This window comes from Fukomys damarensis, unplaced genomic scaffold (assembly GCF_012274545.1).
Source record: "Fukomys damarensis isolate Sample0158 unplaced genomic scaffold, DMR_v1.0_HiC HiC_scaffold_34, whole genome shotgun sequence".
NCBI classification, from domain to species: Eukaryota; Metazoa; Chordata; class Mammalia; order Rodentia; family Bathyergidae; genus Fukomys; species Fukomys damarensis.
In genome coordinates this window covers 15,515,972-15,536,100 of record NW_022900946.1, presented here as the reverse complement: position 1 = coordinate 15,536,100, position 20,129 = coordinate 15,515,972, and the positions used below count along the sequence as shown (strand labels likewise).

Below are 20,129 nucleotides of genomic sequence, written 5' to 3'. Positions count from 1 at the left end.
TTTTTTTTTTTTTTTTTTTTTTTTTTTTTTTGTACCTGGGATCAAACTCGGGTCCTTGTGCTTGGAGGCAGGCAGAGGCACCACTGAGCTAAATCCCCGGCCCCACTCATCAACTTTTTTAAAAAGAACATAAACTCAAACTTACACTGTTCACTTCTGATGCGGTTCCAAGTGTAAGCAAATACTGAGGGACGAGCTGTATTTATTATTAGCACGTAAGTGTATTAGAACTGTAAAGTTGCAGCCATGGACGTAAAGTGCGGTATGGCGCGTGTGTGTGATTAGGCTGGGTCCAGACCTGGCTCAACCTCAGTGATCCTCGGTGTCTGGGCTTCAGGGGATGTTCAGACACCGCTTAGCATGGCCCTGCTTCTGCGGCTCTCCAGAGCACCTCGCTCTGGCGTCCGCCCTGCCACATTGGTGCTTTTCCATCTGTCCCCGTTTTTACATGGGCGTTTCTCTTGGTTTCCATCCTGTCTAGAGCACACCATGGCCACCCCCCTGGAGGATGTTGGCAAGCAGGTGGGTGTGTCCTGTCTGCTGCCCTTGGCCCCAGAGGGTCTCTCCAGAGCCTCCTGACACCTCTCTCCTCGCCCCTCCAGGTGTGGCAGGGTGCCCTGCTCCTGGCAGACTATATCCTGTTCCGGCGGGACCTCTTCCAGGGACGAACTGTGCTAGAGCTCGGGGCGGGCACAGGGCTCGCCAGCATCGTGGCAGCCACCATGGCGCGGACCGTGTATTGTACAGGTAACGAGGCGATGGCCCAGGCTGCAGGGAGGGGCTTCACAGAGGGTCCGGCCTGTAGAATGTGAGGCAGGGGCACCTGGATTGGACACGGTGCTGTTGATTTCCCGGCCTGCTCCCCTGGTTCTCCCATGCAGTCTTCTTTCTTGATAATGTCGCAGGGGTCACGCTGTTGCCAGCCTCAGACCACTGAGCATCAGAAGGGTCCAGTGCCCCGTCTCCACTCACCCCAAGAAAGAGCAAGCATCCCAGGAAACCGATGAGAAGGTTCCCTTTCCTAAGCTCTCCGGAGCGAGTTTATCATTTCTTCCTGGTTACAGAAATTTTGCCTGTTCTTTGAGACGTTTATAAAAAAGCAAATAAAAATTACTTGTAATTGTACAATCCCCAGATTTATTCATCAGTATGCCATTTGTTCAGCACCTGCTGTGTGCCCAAGACACCTCCAGGTGTGGAGAATCCAAGCCACTGGCCCCCGGTTACTACGTTTTATTAGACTCTGTTTTAACTCTTTTTATAAACATTATAATCGTCTTCCTCTGCACCTGCATCATCTCAAAGAGTAGCCGAAATAAAACTACACGCGGTGCAAAGTGTTGAAAGACATCTTTTCCAAGAGCATTTTCCCATGTTGTTAAAAATTGCCTGGCCCATCAGCATGTGCTACCCAAGCCCTCTGTCAATGAATTTCACTCCCAGCCCCTGGATCCTTTTGGGTTTTTAACCTTTCTGTTGCCAAGCGTCATGTGCACCGATCAGAACCAACAACTGACCCGGGGAGGTGCTGTTAATGGAACGGAGGGTGTGTACCAGTCTGAGAGAGCAGTAGTCTCCTCGGATGAACATTGTGACGATATTTTAAATCTCCCATCGGTTAGGCAAAGAGGTGTCTGCTGATGTGGATTGTGTTTTGTCGTTTGCTAGTGACCATATCATGGTGCTGACCTTGCTTCTGAGATAGGAGGGAGGAAACTGGGCGTCCTGTTGCTGGAACTGAGGTGACCACTAGCCTGGAAGCCACATTTAGGTGACACTTCTTGACTCTCCTTAGCCAAATTGTGCAGGTTACCAGTGAGCTCTTCTCAGAGTCAGGCCACGAAGGAACAGCCCAGAGCTTTGCTCGGTGCGTGGTACATAACAGCAGGGCACAGCTGTCTTAGCTCCTTGGGAGGGAGATTTGCCAGCGTAGGGAAGTCGCATTTAGATGCTAGTGGTACACTGCAGTAGCACAGCCCTCTCCCAGGCATCGGCACCATGTTGTGACTTCACATGTGACTGGACGGTGGCCAGAGAGCCTTTTACCACCCCTTCGTACAGAGGGACAGACAGAGGCTAAGGTTCAGCGGCTGCTCTCCGTTCCTGCTTGAGCACTGTGAGATGTGAGACCCTTGGCTTGATCTAGTTGCGCACAGTGCAGTTTTTTGGTTACGTGGATACTTTTTGGGGCCATCCCATGCTGCAGTGTTCTGTGAGCTCTCTCAGCAAAGGGATACATAGGGCTTCTTCACGGCTCCGGGTCTCCTACCTCGGCCATGGCTACTTCTCTCACCGTAAGAGTTCTTGTAACAAAAACTACCATACAGATTTTAAAATAGGGAGGCTGGGAGTGGTTCTCCCAGCTTAGCATCCTTAGCAGGGTTGGATCCCAGCACCCAACTTTAAAAAAACAAGATTTCAAAACTTAAACTTGTCATACAACATCCTCTGTACCTGATCCCGGGCTCTTCATGACCCCTGGGTACTGTATTAGTCAGGATTCCTGTTCCTGGGACAAAATAACTGACACCCACCACATAGAGGAGGAGGAGTTTCATTTGGCTCGTGAGTCTGGGATCTCAGTCTCTGGTTGCCTGGTTCTAAGGTCATGGTAGAAGGACATGGCAGAGCAAAAGCTGCTCACCTCATGGCAGCCAGGAAGCAGAGAAAGGAGCTGGGAGGGAGGCATGTCCTCCAGAGGCTCGCCCTCAGTGACACCTCTTCCAACCAGGCCCCCTCTGAATAGCAGTCAGCTGAGTGCTCCCAGTGGATTAACCCACTGGTGAGTATCGTGCCCCCATGGCCCAAGCACCTTCCCAAAGCCCCCGCCTCTGAACACCGGAGACTTTGGGGGGACCTTCTAGGTCTAGACCATAACACATACACACTGTCTAGACCCCAGGGAGTATGCACCGACCTGGGTGGAGGTGACTGCGCCCGTAATAGACCAAGCAGACGTCCACAAGACATCCTGTACCTTCTCGGGTACCTTCCCCTAAGAGGAAGTTCCCTCTTAGCAAAGCACGAAAATCTCCTGTACTACCAATCAGCTCTAAGGAAAGGATGAGAAATCTCACCTCGTGTGAGTAGCCAGAGATACTGGTGGTAGCAGACAGTGAATCGCCAGCAGAGAGAATTACCTGGTCTGTTTGAGTCTGCTCTACCTCTCAGTGCTATTGGACACCCTTCTCTAGTCCTTGCTCTGGGGAATCAGCAAGGAACCTAAATTTAGAGCCAGAGATCCTCGATTCAGATCGCAGGTCTTGCTCTCATTGGTCGTGGGACTTGCTCAAAGGCTCGGCCTGTGAAATGGGAATCCCGATACCGGCTCCCAAGGTGTCTGCACAATGCATCTTTTCACATATGTACTTGAGAGATGTTGGTTCTCTTTCTTGTGCCTTCTAGAATGCAGTCTGTCCCCACCAGGATGAGAATCTCACATTTTGTGGGGACGGAATCACTGAAAAGAGGCTGCAGTGCATGGACTTATTTTGGGCACTAGAACTCATAAAGAGAGGCAGGGCCCTGGTCTCTGCAGTCAGGCTGGTGGTAGCAGCTCTCCGGGCAGGACCGTGGAGACAGAAGTATACTAACAGCCGGCACGTCCTGGCGTGCCCTGTCGTTCCAGATGTCGGCGCAGACCTCCTGGCCATGTGTCAGCGAAACGTTGCCCTCAACAGCCACCTGGCTGCCGCTGGAGGTGAGGCCCAGCAGCAAGAGAGGTTTCTGTTTGGCAGGCAGGAGAAACAACCAAGATGGTGACTTTGGCTGGTGGGATCCCACCTGCTTCCCTTTGCACCAGGTGAATGGAGGAAGCAGGTGTTGTCCTGGCTTCACATCGCTTCCCAAGTGACCTGCGCTTGGGTCACCTCCCTGCTCCCACCACCACATCCCCCATCAGCTCCCTCTGGCCTGGAGGTTGGCAGTGTCGCCCCGCTCCCCAGCTGGTCTTCCCGGCTCCTCATGTGCTCTGTCTTCCATGCATCATCCAGAGGTCTTTCTGAGATGCAGGCCTCCACTCCGCTCGGAAAACCTGCCAGGGACCAGTGCCCATGGGATGTATACAGGCTCTTCCCTCCCTTGCCACACCTCCTCGGCCCGACTGCTGCCTGCCTCCCTGCCTCTTCTCCTGACAGTGGGCCAGGGATTCATGTCAGGCTCTGCCTCTCTCCGGTGTCTGCACCCCATCTGCCTGACCGCCCAGTCTCTGTACAGCTAGCTCATGGGAATGGGTTTATATGGTCAGTGATAGTGGAGACCCCCTGCCTGGACTGCCCTGTGGACCTCCTCCAAGCAGGGAATCAGACCTGCGGGATTCAGGCCCCCAAGTGGTTTCCTGTTGCCGTCGGCATTGGGACCAAGCTCCTGGCTGGCCTATTGTCCACATGTCCTGGTTGTCCCCTGTGCTTCCCTCTCCACTCACAGCCTTGCTAACCCCCCGCACCTCCAGCACCTTCAGCCTTCTCTCGGGGCCCCTTCCTGAGGTCTCTGCACTTCTCCTCCATCTGGCGCTCTTCCCTCCCAGAGCTCCTCCCAGGTCTCCAGCAGATGCTAATGACATTGCTTTTTAACATCCGTGCACTCGGCCGGCAAACTGGTGTGTGCCCTCCCCACTCCTGCAATACCGCTGAGTGCACAGTGTGCAGGAGGTGTTGGTGAAGATGGGAGGTGCAGCCGTGAGCTATGCAAGGCCCCTCTACAGCCCCGGACCTGGCTCAGTCTTTTCTCCTGCAGCATTGGCACCTCCCGTCAGCATCACCCCAACCGTGCAGTCTTGTAGCATCTGTTATCTGCCCATCTCCCCTTCTGTGGCAGAAACGAGGACTCCGATATTTATGTTCCCTGTGTCCGGCGCAGACACTGACACCCAACACTCCCAGCAGGCAGGGAGGGAGGACGTGAGGGTGGACAGACGGGGTAATGGTGAGCGCGAGGGGCGGAGGCGTGGACCTTGGCATGTAGCTTGCTTAAAGGTTTATTTTCTGAGTTATGTGGAGAGGTTAGGAGTTCTGTTCATTTTCGTTTTTGCAGGTGGCGTGGTGAAGGTCAGGGAGCTGGACTGGCTAAAGGACAAGCTCTGCACCGGTGTGTTCCTCCTTTCATCCCCTTTATAGCGGCTTCTCTGTGATATCCCCGGGTCTCAGCTGTGTGGCTTTGATTAAGCTGCAGATCCCTGGCTGCCACCACCGTGCCACCAAGCCCCTGGCAGGCTCCCTCCCGAGGCCAGTGACAGCTGGTCTTCTCCGTGCACTGGCCACGCGCCAGCGCCTTGTGTCCATGGTGCTGTTCAGATCGCGGGGTCCCTGTGGGCTTGATACACCCTGGATGGGGTGTGGATTCAGAGCCCATGCATTGATGGCAGCCAGAGGCCACACAGCTGGTCCTTGGCAGGGTCAGGGCATGACCTCGGGCACAGAGGGTGATGCCGGGAGGCTCCTGGGGTAGAAAGGGCTCCTAAATCTCTTCTGCAACCTGTTTCACACCTGAGTGCTTGCTCTTCAGAGAGAGGCTGTCCTTCTCCCTGCCAGAGGCGGGTGGAGAAAACATGGCTTGAATGCCTGTCACCTGCCACGCACTTCAAGTACTCCGGGTCTCTCACCTTCCCAGCAGTCCTGTGAGGGAAGTACTATCAGGCCCTTTTTTGTTTTGTTTGTTGGTGGCATTGTTTTTTGAGACAGGGTCTTGCTTAGTCCAGGCTGGCCTTAAACTCACTTTGTAACCCAGGCTGGTCTTAAATTCAGGGCAGTCATCCTGTCTCAGCCTGCCAGGTGCTGGGGTTACAGGCGTGTGCCACCGCGCCTGTTTTTTTTTTGTTGTTGTTTCTTGGTTTTAGGTTTGTTTTGGTTTTTTTTAATGATGCTGAGGATGGAACCTAGGGCCTCTTGTATGCTAGGTGAGCACTCCACTATTGAGGAACACCTCAAGCCCTTAGCATAAAAACTGAAACCCAGAGAGGTATACCAAGTGTTTGGGGGTCACACAGCAAGTAAATGGGGACAGGAGAGATTTGAACAGCATGTACTCATGTACTCATGTGGCTGCTGACCAGGGCAGTGGGTAAGGCTGGAATCTTCCTGGCAAGTGGGGCAGTCCTTACACCGTGGCTGTTCCCATTGTCAGCTGTGACCCTGACGCCAGCAGCCTGCCTAGCAGAAGCTGCCTCCAACCCTCTCGGTCCTGAAATTTCCTTGAGTCAGTCTCCAGGAGAGCTGGTGGCCAGCAGAGAAAGGACTGAGCCGCAGCGTCCTTTCTTCTGCAGATCCTGAGGTCCCCTTCAGCTGGACGGAAGAGGACATCTCTGACCTGTATGACCACACCACTGTGCTGTTCGCTGCGGAAGGTGAGGAAGGCTCCAGGGTCACGTGCGTGCGGTTCAGGGTCCCCTGCACTCCCCTGGGCCTCTGCTGCCTGGAATCGCCCTTCCAGAACAGCCTACCTCAGCCACCACCATTTGTGAGGCCGCGGGGCCGGGATCCTCTCCGGGTCAGAGGACAGAGGGCGTTCAGCAGATGGCTCTGAAGTGGGCGTGTTCTCTCCCGCAGTGTTCTATGACGACGCCCTGACCGACGCCCTGTTCTGCACACTGTGCCGGCTCACCGGCCGGCTGAAGAACGCCTGCACCGCCCTGCTGTCAGTGGAGAAGAGGTGAGCCACGCCGGCCTGCGCAGGCTGCTCGCCCCCTTGGCTGCCGCCTCTTCATCCACGCTGCGCGCTGCAGGCCCCAACCGCCCACTCCCAGAGGAAGCCGTGAGGGGCCGGGGTGAGGGACCTGATAGCTGCACGGCCACCTGCGGCCATCTAAAGGCCGAGGCCATTTTGGGCCACTGTTAGCATCCTCCGCATTTAGTTTTCCTACAGAAAAAAAATCAACTTTTCTGTGTTCCTTTTCTTTCACAAAACCTACAAATGAAACTGAAAGGCTAGTAACAAAAGTAGGAACTGAGAGCATCTCTGGAGGAGCGATTTCCTGTGAGCTAACCCTGCCCGTCTTGGTAAGGTCGCATGCTGAGTCTTCACTCCACCTCTTCTGTGCTAGACTTGTGTTCAGAGCTAAACATTCTCATCTGTCCACTGTGGCAGGGTTTGTACCGGTGATGCTAAAGACTTCATAGCCACAAGGGGTCCTGATTTTACAGACCACAAAGGGCAAATCCAGGACCCTTAGCAAAAGCTGAACAATACATAGGTGATGTTAAAAACTTACTGAGGGGGCCGGGGATTTAGCTGAGTGGTCCTACCACCTGCCTTGCTAAGCACAAGGGCCTGAGTTCAATCCCCGGTACCAAAAAAAAAAAAAATTTACTATTAAATATGTCTTGGGTGAAGAGTCTGCCTCTTCAAGATGCGCACTGATGTACTCACAGGAGAACACTGTGATGTCTGACACGGCACGCTCACGAGGACCTGGGGAGAGCAGGGGGACAGTGGCTGACGCCAGGTGACGAGTTCATGGCAGTTTACTGTTGCTGCTGCTTGTGCGTGTTCAAATTTTTTCATAATAAAAGAATGGTGAAGGGAAAGGGAAAGAGGTGAGGAGCTTGAATTTCAAGTGGAATCACCTTGTAGATTCTGGTGTTGAAAGACTCAGCTCTGAGGTCCACTCCCTTCTGCCTCTCACTGTCATCTCCACAGCCCAGCAGCTCCCTGGCAGTGTGACCTCTGTGTGCTGTACTCTTAGCCGGCTCTGCACCTCTGCGTCCACTGCTCATCCCACACACGGTTCTGGGACAGCTCCATGGAGGTTCTGTGCCGGTGGAGCAGCCCACAGGAGCACAGAGAGGCCTGTGCCAGTCTGCCCTCGTGCCCGTTGGTGGCACTGCAGAGGCATGCACTGTGTTTATCTTTGTGTGGCCATAACCAGCTTTCAGAGCCTCAGCTTCCCCATCTAGAAAGTGGGTGTAACCCCTTGCACCTCCCACACTGCTGTACAGATTCAGGAAGTATTCGGCTGGGATGCTTAGCCAGTGTGTAATAGGGCAGAGTCAAAGTCCACGCGCAGGAAACGAGATCGGGGAGGAACCGGTGGCGGGCTGTGAGGAAACCAGCACCGCCCAGGAGTGACAGCAGTTTGTGTGTCTGCTGCTTGTCCACAGGTTCAACTTCACACTGAGACACCTGGACGTCACATGCGAAGTCTATGATCACTTCCGCTCCTCCCTGCTTGCCCTGGAGAAGCTCTCGGACGGCAGGCTGCACTTTGTGGTGGAGCCGGTGGAGGCGTCCTTCCCGCAGCTGCTCACTTACGAGCGCATCCGGCAGCTGGTAGGTCCTCCTGGCGGGGTTCCGTGGGTTGCTCTGGCAGGAGGCTGCTGCCTCTGGGTAGAGTAGGTGATGAGCCAAGGGCGCCACACTCAGGCCATGCCCTCAGCCCTGCAGGTGGCAGAGACCACAGACCTGCGACCGTCTGTGGCAAAGCTGGTGGGGGACCTTGCCCAGTGTCGGTAGTGACCGTGTCCAGCGGGCCTGTGGGCACACCCTAAACACCGACTCTTCAGACTTTTCCTGCGGGTAGTTCAGGCATCAGAGGAAACGGGAGAGCGGCAGGTTCCAGAGGGGAGCTGCAGTGGCCCACAGGACCTACAGCGGGGCTCCTGTAGGGGGCCTGCGGTCCCACCTGCACTGTGGAAACCCCTGGAAGGCTTGTGTCATCGCGCTCGCCCTGGTGATCCTGCCGCAGTGGGACCCCCATACCGGGCTGCTGCGTAGTCCCCCCTAGGAGGGCGGCTGCCACGCGCCAGGCACCAGGCTGAGCGGGCACCTTTTGCCCTCTGTCTTGCTCAGTGCTCATGGCGACAGCTGACCTGTCTTCCCGCCAGGAAGTGGCAGGGTGCAGTTCATCCTACAACCACGTCACTTCCTATTATAACTTTTGAGCCAGCACTTAGGAAATATTTGAAAAGTCAGAATTAGCCTCAAAATCACCATGAGCTAGATTCACAGGAGTCCAAGGAGACAGAGTTAGCTTCTTTTGTTCTCTCTTTTCTTAGCCCTTTCTCTAGATCCACGGGGGCTAAGAGCCCCACGGAATGGAGAAATAGTGACGCCTTGCTGCCTTTCCCCTAGCAGCCCCTTCAATTGTGTGATGTCCCATCACTCCCTTCGGCTAACGCTAGACTCTGTCCATGTAGCCTCTGTCACTGTGAAACAGAAGCAACAGCCCAGAGCCTCAGTGCATTCAGGAAACCACTGCTACACTAACTCTGCTGCCCTGGTTAGCCAGTCCTCTGAGTCCTCCCTTTGGCTAGTTGGTCCCTCTTCTGGAACTGTGAGGATCCCTGCGCACCTCAGAAGCCTGTCCTTCCTCTGTTGCAGGAGCTCTGGAAGATCACTGCAGAACCAACAACGTGACCCGCTGCCTTCACAACGCCGGTGGCCTCTTGACTTCACAGAATATATTTCTAATAAAGTCGGAAGTTCGGCAAAATCTTGCACTTCAGACACTGTCATTTCAGAAGCATGGTAAGTGTTTGCCTTCCATGACCTAAGATGGTTTTCTGGAGCCTGTCCTTGCCTCCCAGCAGCAGCCAGAGAGCGCTTCTGCTCTGGACTGGGAGCCCACTTAGTGGCCTGTGTGCCCCACGCCTCTAACTTGGTGCCCAGTATGCTTCAGGCACGGTTCGGTCAAGCTGAGCGAGTGCTCCCAGCTTGATTCCACTGCAGCCGGCTGTTTCTGCGCAGACTCCCCTGGGGCCGGGACTGTGCAGTCTGCACACGCCCTCCACTGTTTACGGGTGTCTTTCATGCTCGCCACAACTGCTGTCATAACCACTTGGCACAAACGTCTCATTTCCTCCCTCCAGTGAGGGCCCTGTGCCCAAGAGTGGACTGAACTAGCAAGTGGCTTCTTTTAAATTTTCAATTCTAACCCTTTATAACTAAAATCAGGTGTGCTTAGGCCAAACAGAAGAGCCGAGAGGCCCAGGTCCATTTCCCTAGTTGTTATCTTATCCTCATGTCTGGGGCCAAACATTTGCAAGACTTAAGCTCATTTTATCCTTCCAGCAAATCTAGGAGGTCAGCAGTGCGGCTTTTATGATTGAGAAAATTAAGGCTCCAAAAGAAAAAAATCTCCTTGGGATCAGGGACCTGGTTTGCCTGAAGCATCACCATATAACTGGCGTATCATCCGGCACGCAGTAGGCACACATTACTCATCTAAATTATCAACTAGAACAGCGTTTCTTAATCGTGGGTGATTTTGTCTCCTGGGGCACCAGACAATGTCTGGAGACATTTTTGGTTGTAGGAGAGGCAGAAGTGCTCCTGGTGCCCAGTAGGTGAGGACGGGTTGCTGCTAAACCGCACAGTAGAAAACGATCTAACCCAGAGATTCAAGAATGCCGAAGTAGAGAAACCTTGGCTTGGGACAGAACCAGCTATTGGAGGAAAGAAAAATGGTTCTCAGTTGAAGCTGTAACGCTGGAGTACAGAGTGTGTCTCACCTGCCCCCACCCCGGGGTGGGAGGACTGGGGGGAAACCTGTGTGCACTCATCATCCCTAAATCCTACAGCAGTGTTACGTACACATGAGGAATAGGAAGGTCAGAGAGGCAGCGGGACTGCCCAATACCACACAGCTACCAGAGCAGAGTCGGGCTTGGAGTCCAGACCCGCTGACTTCCCGCATCTCCCCAGTGTGGTCCCTTGACCAGCACCAGCACCCACGGTCTCCCGGAAGCAGCACTGGGCCCCACCCAGGGCCCACCTGAGTCAGAATCTGACTTTGACCAGACCCTAGCTGTCCCTCCAGAAGCACTGGGTTCGACTGCAGAGCCTGGGCCCTTTCCTGTTTTCTAGAATTCCTACAAAAACTGCTCCCCGGCAGACATGCTGTCACGAAGCAGGGCTGTAGGTCACATGCATTAGTAATGAGTCTGAAAACAACCGTGCTAGACAGGGCCCCCAGCTGGCCTTGCCTCAGCACGAACAGTGACATTTTCCCAGCACTCCTGGGGACAAGTCCATAAATGTAATTGGCACCAGGCAATAGAGTTGTCACCACCTTCACCTGCGCATTAGGGCAAGCTGCTTTTATGTCTAAACCACTCGGCCTGAAAGCTGCCTCTAAGTGGAGCCCAGAATTAATCTTGATCCACCATAACTCAGAGCATCATCAGATGTTCACTTCAGCGCTGAAGTGTGCCCTTATCACTGTGTTTTACGGCCTCACTTGAGCCTTTGCAAGTGCTTGTTTGTCGGTGATATTTCAGAAGCATCAAACCATCGAGATGTTCCGCTGGATAATTAACCCAGCCATTGGACTCAATTTTCTTTTTGACGCATTCTGACATTTTCAGAGAAATATACGGCCCAAGGAGGAGACGTGGTTGTTCAGCTGTAACCTGTGTAGAAAACATTTGTTTAAACCAACAAATACTGATGCCGTCACCCCCGGCACTTCCCACAGTTGTGCATGTGAGTCACTTGGGGACATGACAGCATGCAAATCTGACTCAGATCCTGAGAGGGGCCGGCTGCTACTTGAACACATGCTGGCTGATCCCCACCGTGCGGGTCCGGGGCCCGTGTGTAACTCGTAGTTAAAGCCGCCAGCTCACATTGGGCTGACCTGTGTTCAAATCCTCTCGCCTCTCTGCACTGTTTCTTCTCCTGGAAAACAGTAAGACTCCTTCTCTCACAGCATGTCTGTGAAGATTGTTCTGGATGATCCCTGTGAGGTGCTCTGAGCTGTGTCTGGCCCTGGGGATGTTTCCAGTAGCTTGCAGACATTGTCCTACTGGAGAGACTTTCAGTGTGGGAGCATTTTCTACACGCACGCCCTTGGCCTGTGTGATTCCTGATGTTTGCTGGTCTAGCTTCATCTCCTGCCGGAGAAATCATTGTGAGCAATCTCTCCCCATCTCTATAAATAAAATGGATCCTATTTGTTACCCTGTCCTGAAGGAATTGCTGGGAAAGAACAAATTTGAAAAGTCAAATTGAACAGGCCTGACTTCAATGTCAGGCTCTGTGTTGTACACGAAAGTCACTTTGGAGGACCCAGGAGGCACTCAGAGAAACAGGCAAGTCATTCTCCACTCCACTGACCCCGGCATCCAGCAGATGCCTGGTGCCTGCCTGTGGGGAGAGGCAGTGACCTCAGGGTCTGTTCTTCAGATCAGAGCTGGGTAACAGCGGGATGCGTCTGCTGCATGCTGTGAAGCCCTCGTGGGGAGCTGACTTAGACCAGGGGACCTGAGTGGGGACAGGCGTTGGCCCCCAGCAGCCATGATGTAAACAGTGATAGGTAACCGCCTGGCTGTTTCTGTGCCCAGTGACCCACCTGCATGTTGGCTGTCAGCTGCAGCAGCCGCATGAACCCCCACTGGTGCCGGGGAAGACACAGCTGTGGGCCTGGGAGCTGATCCTCCCAGTGGGGTGATGCTGCTGTGTCTCCTCTCTGCGGTTGTGAAGTCCATGTGATGTGAGAGCGGAAGCTGTTTCATCCGGGTGCCCAGCTCCACTCCTGAGCAGAGGCTGGCGCTGCAGACATTGGAAGCGGGCAGTGGCTGCCACCTGGGATCCCAGCTCCAGCTGGGGAGCCTTCCTGGGTGGCTCAGTACAATAGCACAACGCAGATGCCAGTCCCCTTTGCTTCTCAGCATTGGCCGGTGATGCTGTCCAGCCACACTGGGTAGCCAGCTGGTAGTTTTTAAATCTCTCTGCAAAGAGATGGATACATCAACCTGATGGCTTTGTGGATTTCAAAAGCCACAAAGGGCGGTGGTGTTACGAGGGCCAACAACACAGGAAGGAAAAGAATTTATCAAGACCACAGCAAGGAAAGAGCAGATTTATCAAATGCACTGCAAGAAATAGCAGGCAAGTCCCCAGAGAGGATCAATCTGCTAGGGAAGAGTCTTTATAAGGGTTTCTTGGTTTTGAAAACATTACAGATTTGCGGGCAGGCCTGGGGAGAGAACGTTAGGAGGATGAGGTGGGGACTTGTGTGTCACCCTTATGGTAGGACACAGCATGGGGCAGGGGTAATGTAACACACGCATTACCAGAAAGAATGTTAATGGCTGTTTTGCTATAAGCTACTGAAGCTGCTTATTTTGAAGCAGAGTATGTAACCCTCCTGTAAAGCCAAATGGAGGTCAAGACAGCCTCTCCCTGGCCGCTTTGTATTCCACAGTTAGGGGGCAGGGTCAGCACCTCAGACTGAAAAGAAGCCCATGGGTTTGGGTAATGATTGAGGGCCCCTGACTCTTGTCAGACCAGACTGGCGTTCAGGAAGTGAGGGTTCTGCACTGCCAGGAAGTGATTGAACGGGAGGCATATGAGAAGTGAGGGAAGAGACGATAACCACGCATAGTGATTAAAGGCGGTGGAAATAGACAAAGCCAAATGAAATGCGGTGTACAAACTTATTAATAGGGAAATCGATCTCTTCATAGCTGCCTGGGCCAAGTGGGTCTTGAATTGGATTCCCACAGGAAGGACTTAGAGATTTTTTTTTTTCTTTTTTTTTTTGATACTGGGGATCGAACTTGAGCCCTTGCGGTTCTGAGGCAGGGAGTGGATCCACTGAGCCAAATCCCCGGCCCAGGAGTTAGTGATTTTTCAACAGCAGAGTTGTAATGATTAAAATGCAACTTCATTCTGAAATCACGATAGGTGGTAAAGTCTTAATTAACTAGGACACAGTTAATGAATCCTGCATCCCCATCACTAAGGCTCGAGCCACTCAAGGTGAGCAAGGCTAAGGCCTTAGGTCACTGTCACTGCCCCATGTATCTAACACCCGAGCCAGAAGACCCACATGAAGAGAGACGGCAGAGCCCCAGGGGCAGCAGCCGTGTTCCTGTCGTGATATCGCCGCAGTCAGGCAGCACAGCAGAGAATTGTGGATTGATTTTCAACCCAGGAAATGAAAGCTACTTCCATGTCTTCCTCAGTTTACCGGTGAGTTTGAAGGAAAGCCTGGCTCCAACATGGCTGGAGCAGGAGACCTTGGAGGGGGTGGTGGTAGCAGTGATGTCAGCCGTTCTGCACAGTTTACACACACTCGCTGTGAGTCACCCACACCGCACGAGCCTGGGAGTACTGACCCCATTTTGCAGATAAGGAAACTAAGGCACAAGGGCTCGCTCAGTAGTGGTGAACCTGTGGCGGCTCGGTGCTACAGCAGGCTGTTCGTATCGTTGAAAGCAGAGTCTAACAGGTTCACCATCACTAATAGCTAATTCTTCCAAGGTCACGTACATGACAAGGGATTAGGGGTAGCACTGGGATTGCACACAGAAAGTCTAGCTCCAGAGTCTGAAGATCTTCCTGTCAGGCTATCTGCCAGTCTGTGAAATTTGCCCTCAGTGACATAACTCATGCACAGCACCTCTAAGGCACATGGACACTTACACACCACACTTTTATTTTTGGAGACAGGGTCCCACTGTGTAGCCCAGGCTGGCCTCAAACTCACATTGATCCTCCAGCCTCAACTCCCTAATGCTGGGATTAATTACATCCCTGCATCACCACACCTGGCAACATACCACACTCTTAACCTTGATTAATCCTAGGGCATTGGACTAGAAAAGGAGAATCAATGGCTTTGTCCTTTATGCCATATGCATATATTTTGTTTTTACAGTGTTTTTTTATTTAAAATAAAAAGAAACTTTAATACATCCATATACTCCAAAAGCTACCATGGGGCCAGGGATTTAGCTCAGTGGTGCCGCCGCCTGCCTCACAAGCCCAAGAACCCATGTTCGATCCATGGTAACAACATCAACAACCAAAAAAAGCTACCGTGTACCAAGAGACAACTGAAGCCAACTGAGTCCAACCTACCAGACATTAAAATGTGTCTCTATAGCTAATTTATAACGATAAAATCAATTTTGGCCCAAAGATTTCAGAAGGACCTAGAGAAATAGGAGGGAAAGCCAGTCCTCAGGTGGGTCAGGGCCGCCAGACCCTGCTTTTGGCTCCCCTCCACTTGAGGCCCAGAAAACTAGTACAGCGGTGGCAAACGTCGCGGCATGCGTGCTGCGGCAGGATGTTTGTCACCAAACGCTCTAGAAGGTTCGCCATCACTGGCCTCGAACAAGACAGCAGGCAGCAGGCTCATCTGAACATCGCGTTATCCGGTTCCCTTACCAGGAGTTTGGTGTGTCCAGGCCCAGGAGAGTATGGCCACAGGCTCTGCTAAAGGCTGAAGTTCCCCCCATGGATCTTATCCGCATTTCTAGTCCATTCCTTTTTCACAGACCTGGCAGTAAACCAAAAGAGGACGTAAATCCAGCCACTATGAAGAGAGTGGAAGAGGGAGATGTGGACCTGTTGATCCTTCTCCCATTAAGTAGATTGTAATATAAGCCCATCCTCTATGGGGCACTGAGGAAATCAGTCACCTATACTCTCAGTATAAATACCCCAAAACTTAAGAGGCTTAAGACAGCAAGCATTTATTATCTCACAGGTTTTTAGTCCTGGAATATGGACTTCAACTAATGGAGACGTCTTCCCAAAGGGTTTTCTGTAGGCCACAGGGATACCAGCTAGAGCTGCAGTCCCATCCCAAGGCTCAGCTGGGGTGACCCACTCCAGGATTCCTTCGTGTGGTTCCTGACAGGACTCAGCTCCTCACCAGCTATGGACCAGGGACTTCTTTCACCTTCCAAGCACGTGGGCTTCTGCAGTGGGTCTGTGAGAAGCAGTGAGACGACAGCAGGATTATGAGAACAAGCACAGAAGGAGACCCAGAGAGGGGCGACTGGACAGGAGCCAGTCTTTTTATAACTTCATCTCAGAAGCAACACGCCATCACATTTGTCCTGTCCAGTCCTTTAGATGCAAGTCAGTGAGCCAGCCTGCACTCAAGAAGGAGGAACTACCCAAAAGTCACTCACTGGAGACCGACTCTGCCTGCCCACCAGAGAGGCAAAGGACACACCCTTACCCTGAGGTGCCAATCTGGGCGGGCGGGTGAGCCTGCCAACACCACCATGCGGAGGCGCTGTTCTAATGCAGCTCAAGGCCGTCAGCCCCAGTGCCCATCCAGGTGCTCTTCCAACCAAAAGCCCTTCATCCCCTTGCACCCCCGACCCAGCCAGGTGTGAACCCGGGTCCATTTCTGAGACATTTGGGGGACACAGGAAAAGGAACTGGGGATGATGCTCAGCTTTCTGGCATAGATGGCTATCACTGAAGAGGCACCACCACCGTGCCCGGCTGAACTCCCTTAACCTCATCTTTACCTGAACACAGCGTTTCCCAAAGCATGGCAGGCTGTGACCCCAGAGATGCCAGGGCGATTTCAAGTGAAGCACTTTTAAAGTGTATCCATCTTGATGTTTTCATAGCAAGATGCTATTCCCAGAATTGAACCTCTGCTCTACCCCAGCTGCCTAAATTCTTCCTTTGTATCTTAAGGATCTTTATTACCTGCCCTCCATGCCCACCAGCAGACCACAGGGGCCGACTGCAGAACCATCATTGAGGCTGCCAAGATAAAGTTCCAATGCAGCCACAGGCAGAATGGTGGGGGATTCTGAGGTGAGGCTGGGAAATGGTGGGAGGAGGTTGAACAGACTCCAGAGACCCCAGCAGGAGAGCAGCTGGCAGCCGCTGTCCCTTCACCTTCGTGTGCTGCTCTGAGTAATGCTCCTCTGTGTCCCGAGGCAGCACCCGCTGGCCTGGTCCAAGCTCTGTGGCTCTCACACCCCCTAGTAACCCAAAGGGAGCCCTTCCCACAGCAGGAAAAGAAGAAGGCTCCCCTGTGAAGAGAATCAGGCCGTAACAAGACCCACAAAGCCCAAGTCACCCTCAGCTGGTCCCACAGCAGAGCACATCACCTCACCCTGTTCTGTGTATTCCAGGTGGGGAATACGGCATCTAGGAGTTGCAAACCAGAAACAGGAAGGTTATCATTGCTCGGCTGAGGTTGAATTAATAACTTTTTGGGGCAGTACTTGGGGTTGAACTCAGGGATCCCCCGCACCGAGCTGCATCCCCAGCTCTTTTGATGTTTTATTTTGAGACAGAGTCTTCCTAAATTGCAGCCTGGCCTCAAACTTGTGATCCTCCCACATAGCTGGAATTGCAAGCCGATGCCACTGTGCCTGGCCAAGTTAATAATTTTTATAGAGAGTATTCGGGCACAATATCGAGTAAATATGGTGTGCAGGGGAAGCAGAGAACCGCAAGCGTCTCAAAGGCAGTGACATCGGGCTGAGGATAGCTTGGCCGGCTCTCAGCCTATCTCCTGCCCCTCCTTAACTAACACAGGAGGGCGTATTCCCTTTCTTCTACTCTGGAACTTGAGACAATTTCAGTCATTCCTGAGAAACATGAGAAATGGTGCTTCTCGCCTTCTCAGAACCGCAGCAGGCTGAGTGGTGGCCACCCCTGAAAGATGTTCTTGTCCGTATTAGTCATCTTTGCCTTTTTTGTTTTTGTTGTTTTTTTGAGACAGGATCTCACTGTGTAGTTGAGGCTCACCTGGAACTCACTGTGTCGCCCAGGCTGGTCTTGAACTCACAGCGATCCTCCTGCCTCAGCCTCCCGAGTGCTGGGATTACAAGCGTGTGCCACCACGGCCGACCATCTTTGCCTTTGCTGGGACAAAATGCCCGACACCCACAACTTAAATTAGGAGGCTTTATTTTGGCTCATAGTTTCAGGGCGTTCAATCCCTGGGTTGATTGGCTCCAGGGCAGGAACCATCGTGGGAAGGACACGGTGGTGCAGAGCTGCCCTGGTAGCCAGGAGGCAGATGTCAGACTTCCAGCTCTGTTGTTTTAAGCCCTCCAGTTTGTGGGAATTTGTTACAGCAGCAGCAGAAAGTCAGGCGACGGAACCACTGAGCTAAATGCCCAGCCCTCAGCAGCAGCAGGAAACTCCCAGAATGCAGAGGTCATCATCTCAGGAGTATGCACTGAATTGTGGAGAAATACTTGCAAACACTGTGAAGCTGAAGAAGCCAGGCAGTTTTCGGGTCGGCCTCAGAGAGCTGGGTTCTAGCCCAGCAGGCCCACAGCTTGCTCATTGGCTGCAGAAACCCCAGGGAAACGCGGCATGGCCCGGATCCTCACATGTACTCTGGGCCCTGGTCAGAAAGATATCAGATGTGTGAGACCTTCAAAAACATGTACTCTTCAGCACGCAAATGTGGCAGAAGATCTTCATGCTGTGGCTGTGTCCTCACCTTTCTGAGTGGGAGCTTGGCCTCTCAGGCTGGATCCATCACTAGTGAATGTCGAGGCTGTGCTGTAGCATCATGAGGGGACACTGTGTCACCCCGAACCCCTCCCGCCCTCTCCTATCCTCCATAATGATTCTCCCCCTGCTCCCGCCGTACACTGCCTTGATGCACCCCACTTCTAAAACCACCAGCCGGTCCCTTGCCTTTGTCCCTTCCACAAAAACCTTCCCGGTGTCCACAGCCTGTCAGCTCTGTGTGCTATGGCCTTTTAAAACCTGGTGTGCTGATTGTGGGTCCCCTTCACCAGGACTGGCACTGTGTCCACTGCCCAGCCTGACACTACAGCCATTCTGCAGATATCAATCAAGCACTTTGCATGTGCTGGAGATTTACTAGGTGCTGGGAGGCCTCATGGAAGGAGGAAGACATCCCAGATCCCTGCTTCAGGGACCCTGCGTCCTGGAGAAAACAGCTGTCAAGTACAGGTGGTCCATGACTTCCAACCTCCCACTGTTACCACGGGGTGGAGGCTGCACTTTGAATTTTAATCTTTTCCTGGGTTAGCAACGTGCAGTACAGGTACCATGTTGCTAGGCTGTGATGTTCAGTAAATTGGGTATGTTGAATTTCTTTTTGTCTTATATTTTCAGCCTGCAGTGGATTTATTGAGATATGAAGTTGAGGATCATCTATACGTACTGTGATTCAGGTAGCATAAACAACAGTGACTCCAAAACTAGAAGGAAGACCGAAAAAAATGACTTCGTACTAAAGCATTTCAGAGTCACGCACATTATCTATCAATTAGGCATTTTACAGCTCCATAAAACCGAAGCTTTAAGATGACCTCAGCAGGTACAGTGTCTTGCCCTGTAAAACATGCACTGAATTTATGTCTCATATGACAGTTGTGTCTCATCGTGTCCCTCATTTCCTATTAGAAATCCCGGTTTTCTGTGTTCTTTTGTGAACCAGCCTTGTCTTCACACCTAATCCCTCATTTGTAAAGTAAATAAGACTTTGACATTTGCTCACTATCTGGAATCAATTTTAAAGGACTCACATTTTAATGGTTTGAGAACTATAACCTTAGCGGTGTTGATGCATGCTAAGGAGAAACTTTGAGCCGTGTAGGGGCTACTGCTGTAGTGGAGGGTCAGGAAGGCCGAGGGGCAGCTGTGCTGAGGGACAGAGGCCTGGATGCAGCTCGGAGCTCTCAGGGTCCTTGCTCTCGCCAGCCAGTGGTGAGCGCAGGCACAAAGCTGATTCCTGACTTCCCTCCCCTAGGAGGCCTGAGAGTCACTTCCTGTTACTTCAGGCTCCAGGCCCTGAGGAGAACAGCACCCTCCTTGGGTAGCCCATGTGCGTGCTGGTTCCCTCAGAACTCGCCACACGGTGGCGCGCCAGCCTCGTGAATCAATGGCAGAAGTCCTCTGGAAGGCGTCCAGGGTTTGGTCCTCTTGGCCATTGGCAGCTGCTCCAACGCGTGGGAACCTAGTGACTCTCGGGGTGGGGGGGCTGTAAACTGCTCTACACCATACAGTGATCCACTGGTGCCCAGGAAACCCCGTATCCTAGTTCAGATCAAATCTACATGTCTTAAGCACTTAATAATATTGATCTTATTTATCTGTGTTAACAACTCTGCACCCATTTTAAAGGCAGAAAAGCTAAGGCTCAGGGGCTCATGTAGGGCCCCCAAGGACCCAGGGCTCACAAGTAGCCAGGGTGTTGTCTAAAACCAGGGCCAACTCTGCATTGGAAATCGATGTTCTTTGGTGTTCTTTCCACATCAGCTGCCCGGAGTGGAGGTGTTGGAGGTGTTGGAGGTGTTTGTTTCCCTGCTGGAGGTCCGGGGCTGTGTAGGTAGAGACTACTGCACGGCTCCCCTGGGTGGATGGAAAGGTTTGGCCCGCCAGGGTGAAGATGTGGTCACAGTCTTGTTCTTCCTCGGGCTTCAGGAAACAATGGGTTT

The 20,129-nt window shown here is 52.7% G+C and overlaps 1 protein-coding gene across 9 annotated transcripts in view; it reads left to right on the top strand.

Moving 5' to 3' along the window:
- Nucleotides 1-19,921, top strand: part of Mettl22 (methyltransferase like 22) — a 27,765-nt gene extending 7,844 nt beyond the window's left edge. For 2 of the 9 annotated variants that reach the window (XM_010644163.3, XM_033758506.1), the window contains 8 exons: nucleotides 482-522; nucleotides 603-747; nucleotides 3,629-3,700; nucleotides 5,032-5,085; nucleotides 6,260-6,340; nucleotides 6,543-6,645; nucleotides 8,094-8,262; nucleotides 9,313-13,908. In XM_010644163.3, coding sequence (XP_010642465.1) covers nucleotides 482-522; nucleotides 603-747; nucleotides 3,629-3,700; nucleotides 5,032-5,085; nucleotides 6,260-6,340; nucleotides 6,543-6,645; nucleotides 8,094-8,262; nucleotides 9,313-9,348 — 701 coding nt within the window. In that variant the 3' untranslated portion in view covers nucleotides 9,349-13,908. Of the gene's footprint in view, nucleotides 1-481; nucleotides 523-602; nucleotides 748-3,628; nucleotides 3,701-5,031; nucleotides 5,086-6,259; nucleotides 6,341-6,542; nucleotides 6,646-6,919; nucleotides 6,993-8,093; nucleotides 8,263-9,312; nucleotides 14,431-16,383; nucleotides 17,414-18,804 lie in introns of those variants that run through there. The other 7 variants (XR_784277.3, XR_784280.3, XR_784276.2 and 4 more) reach the window with 7 other exon arrangements.
- Nucleotides 19,922-20,129: the final 208 nt, after the last annotated feature.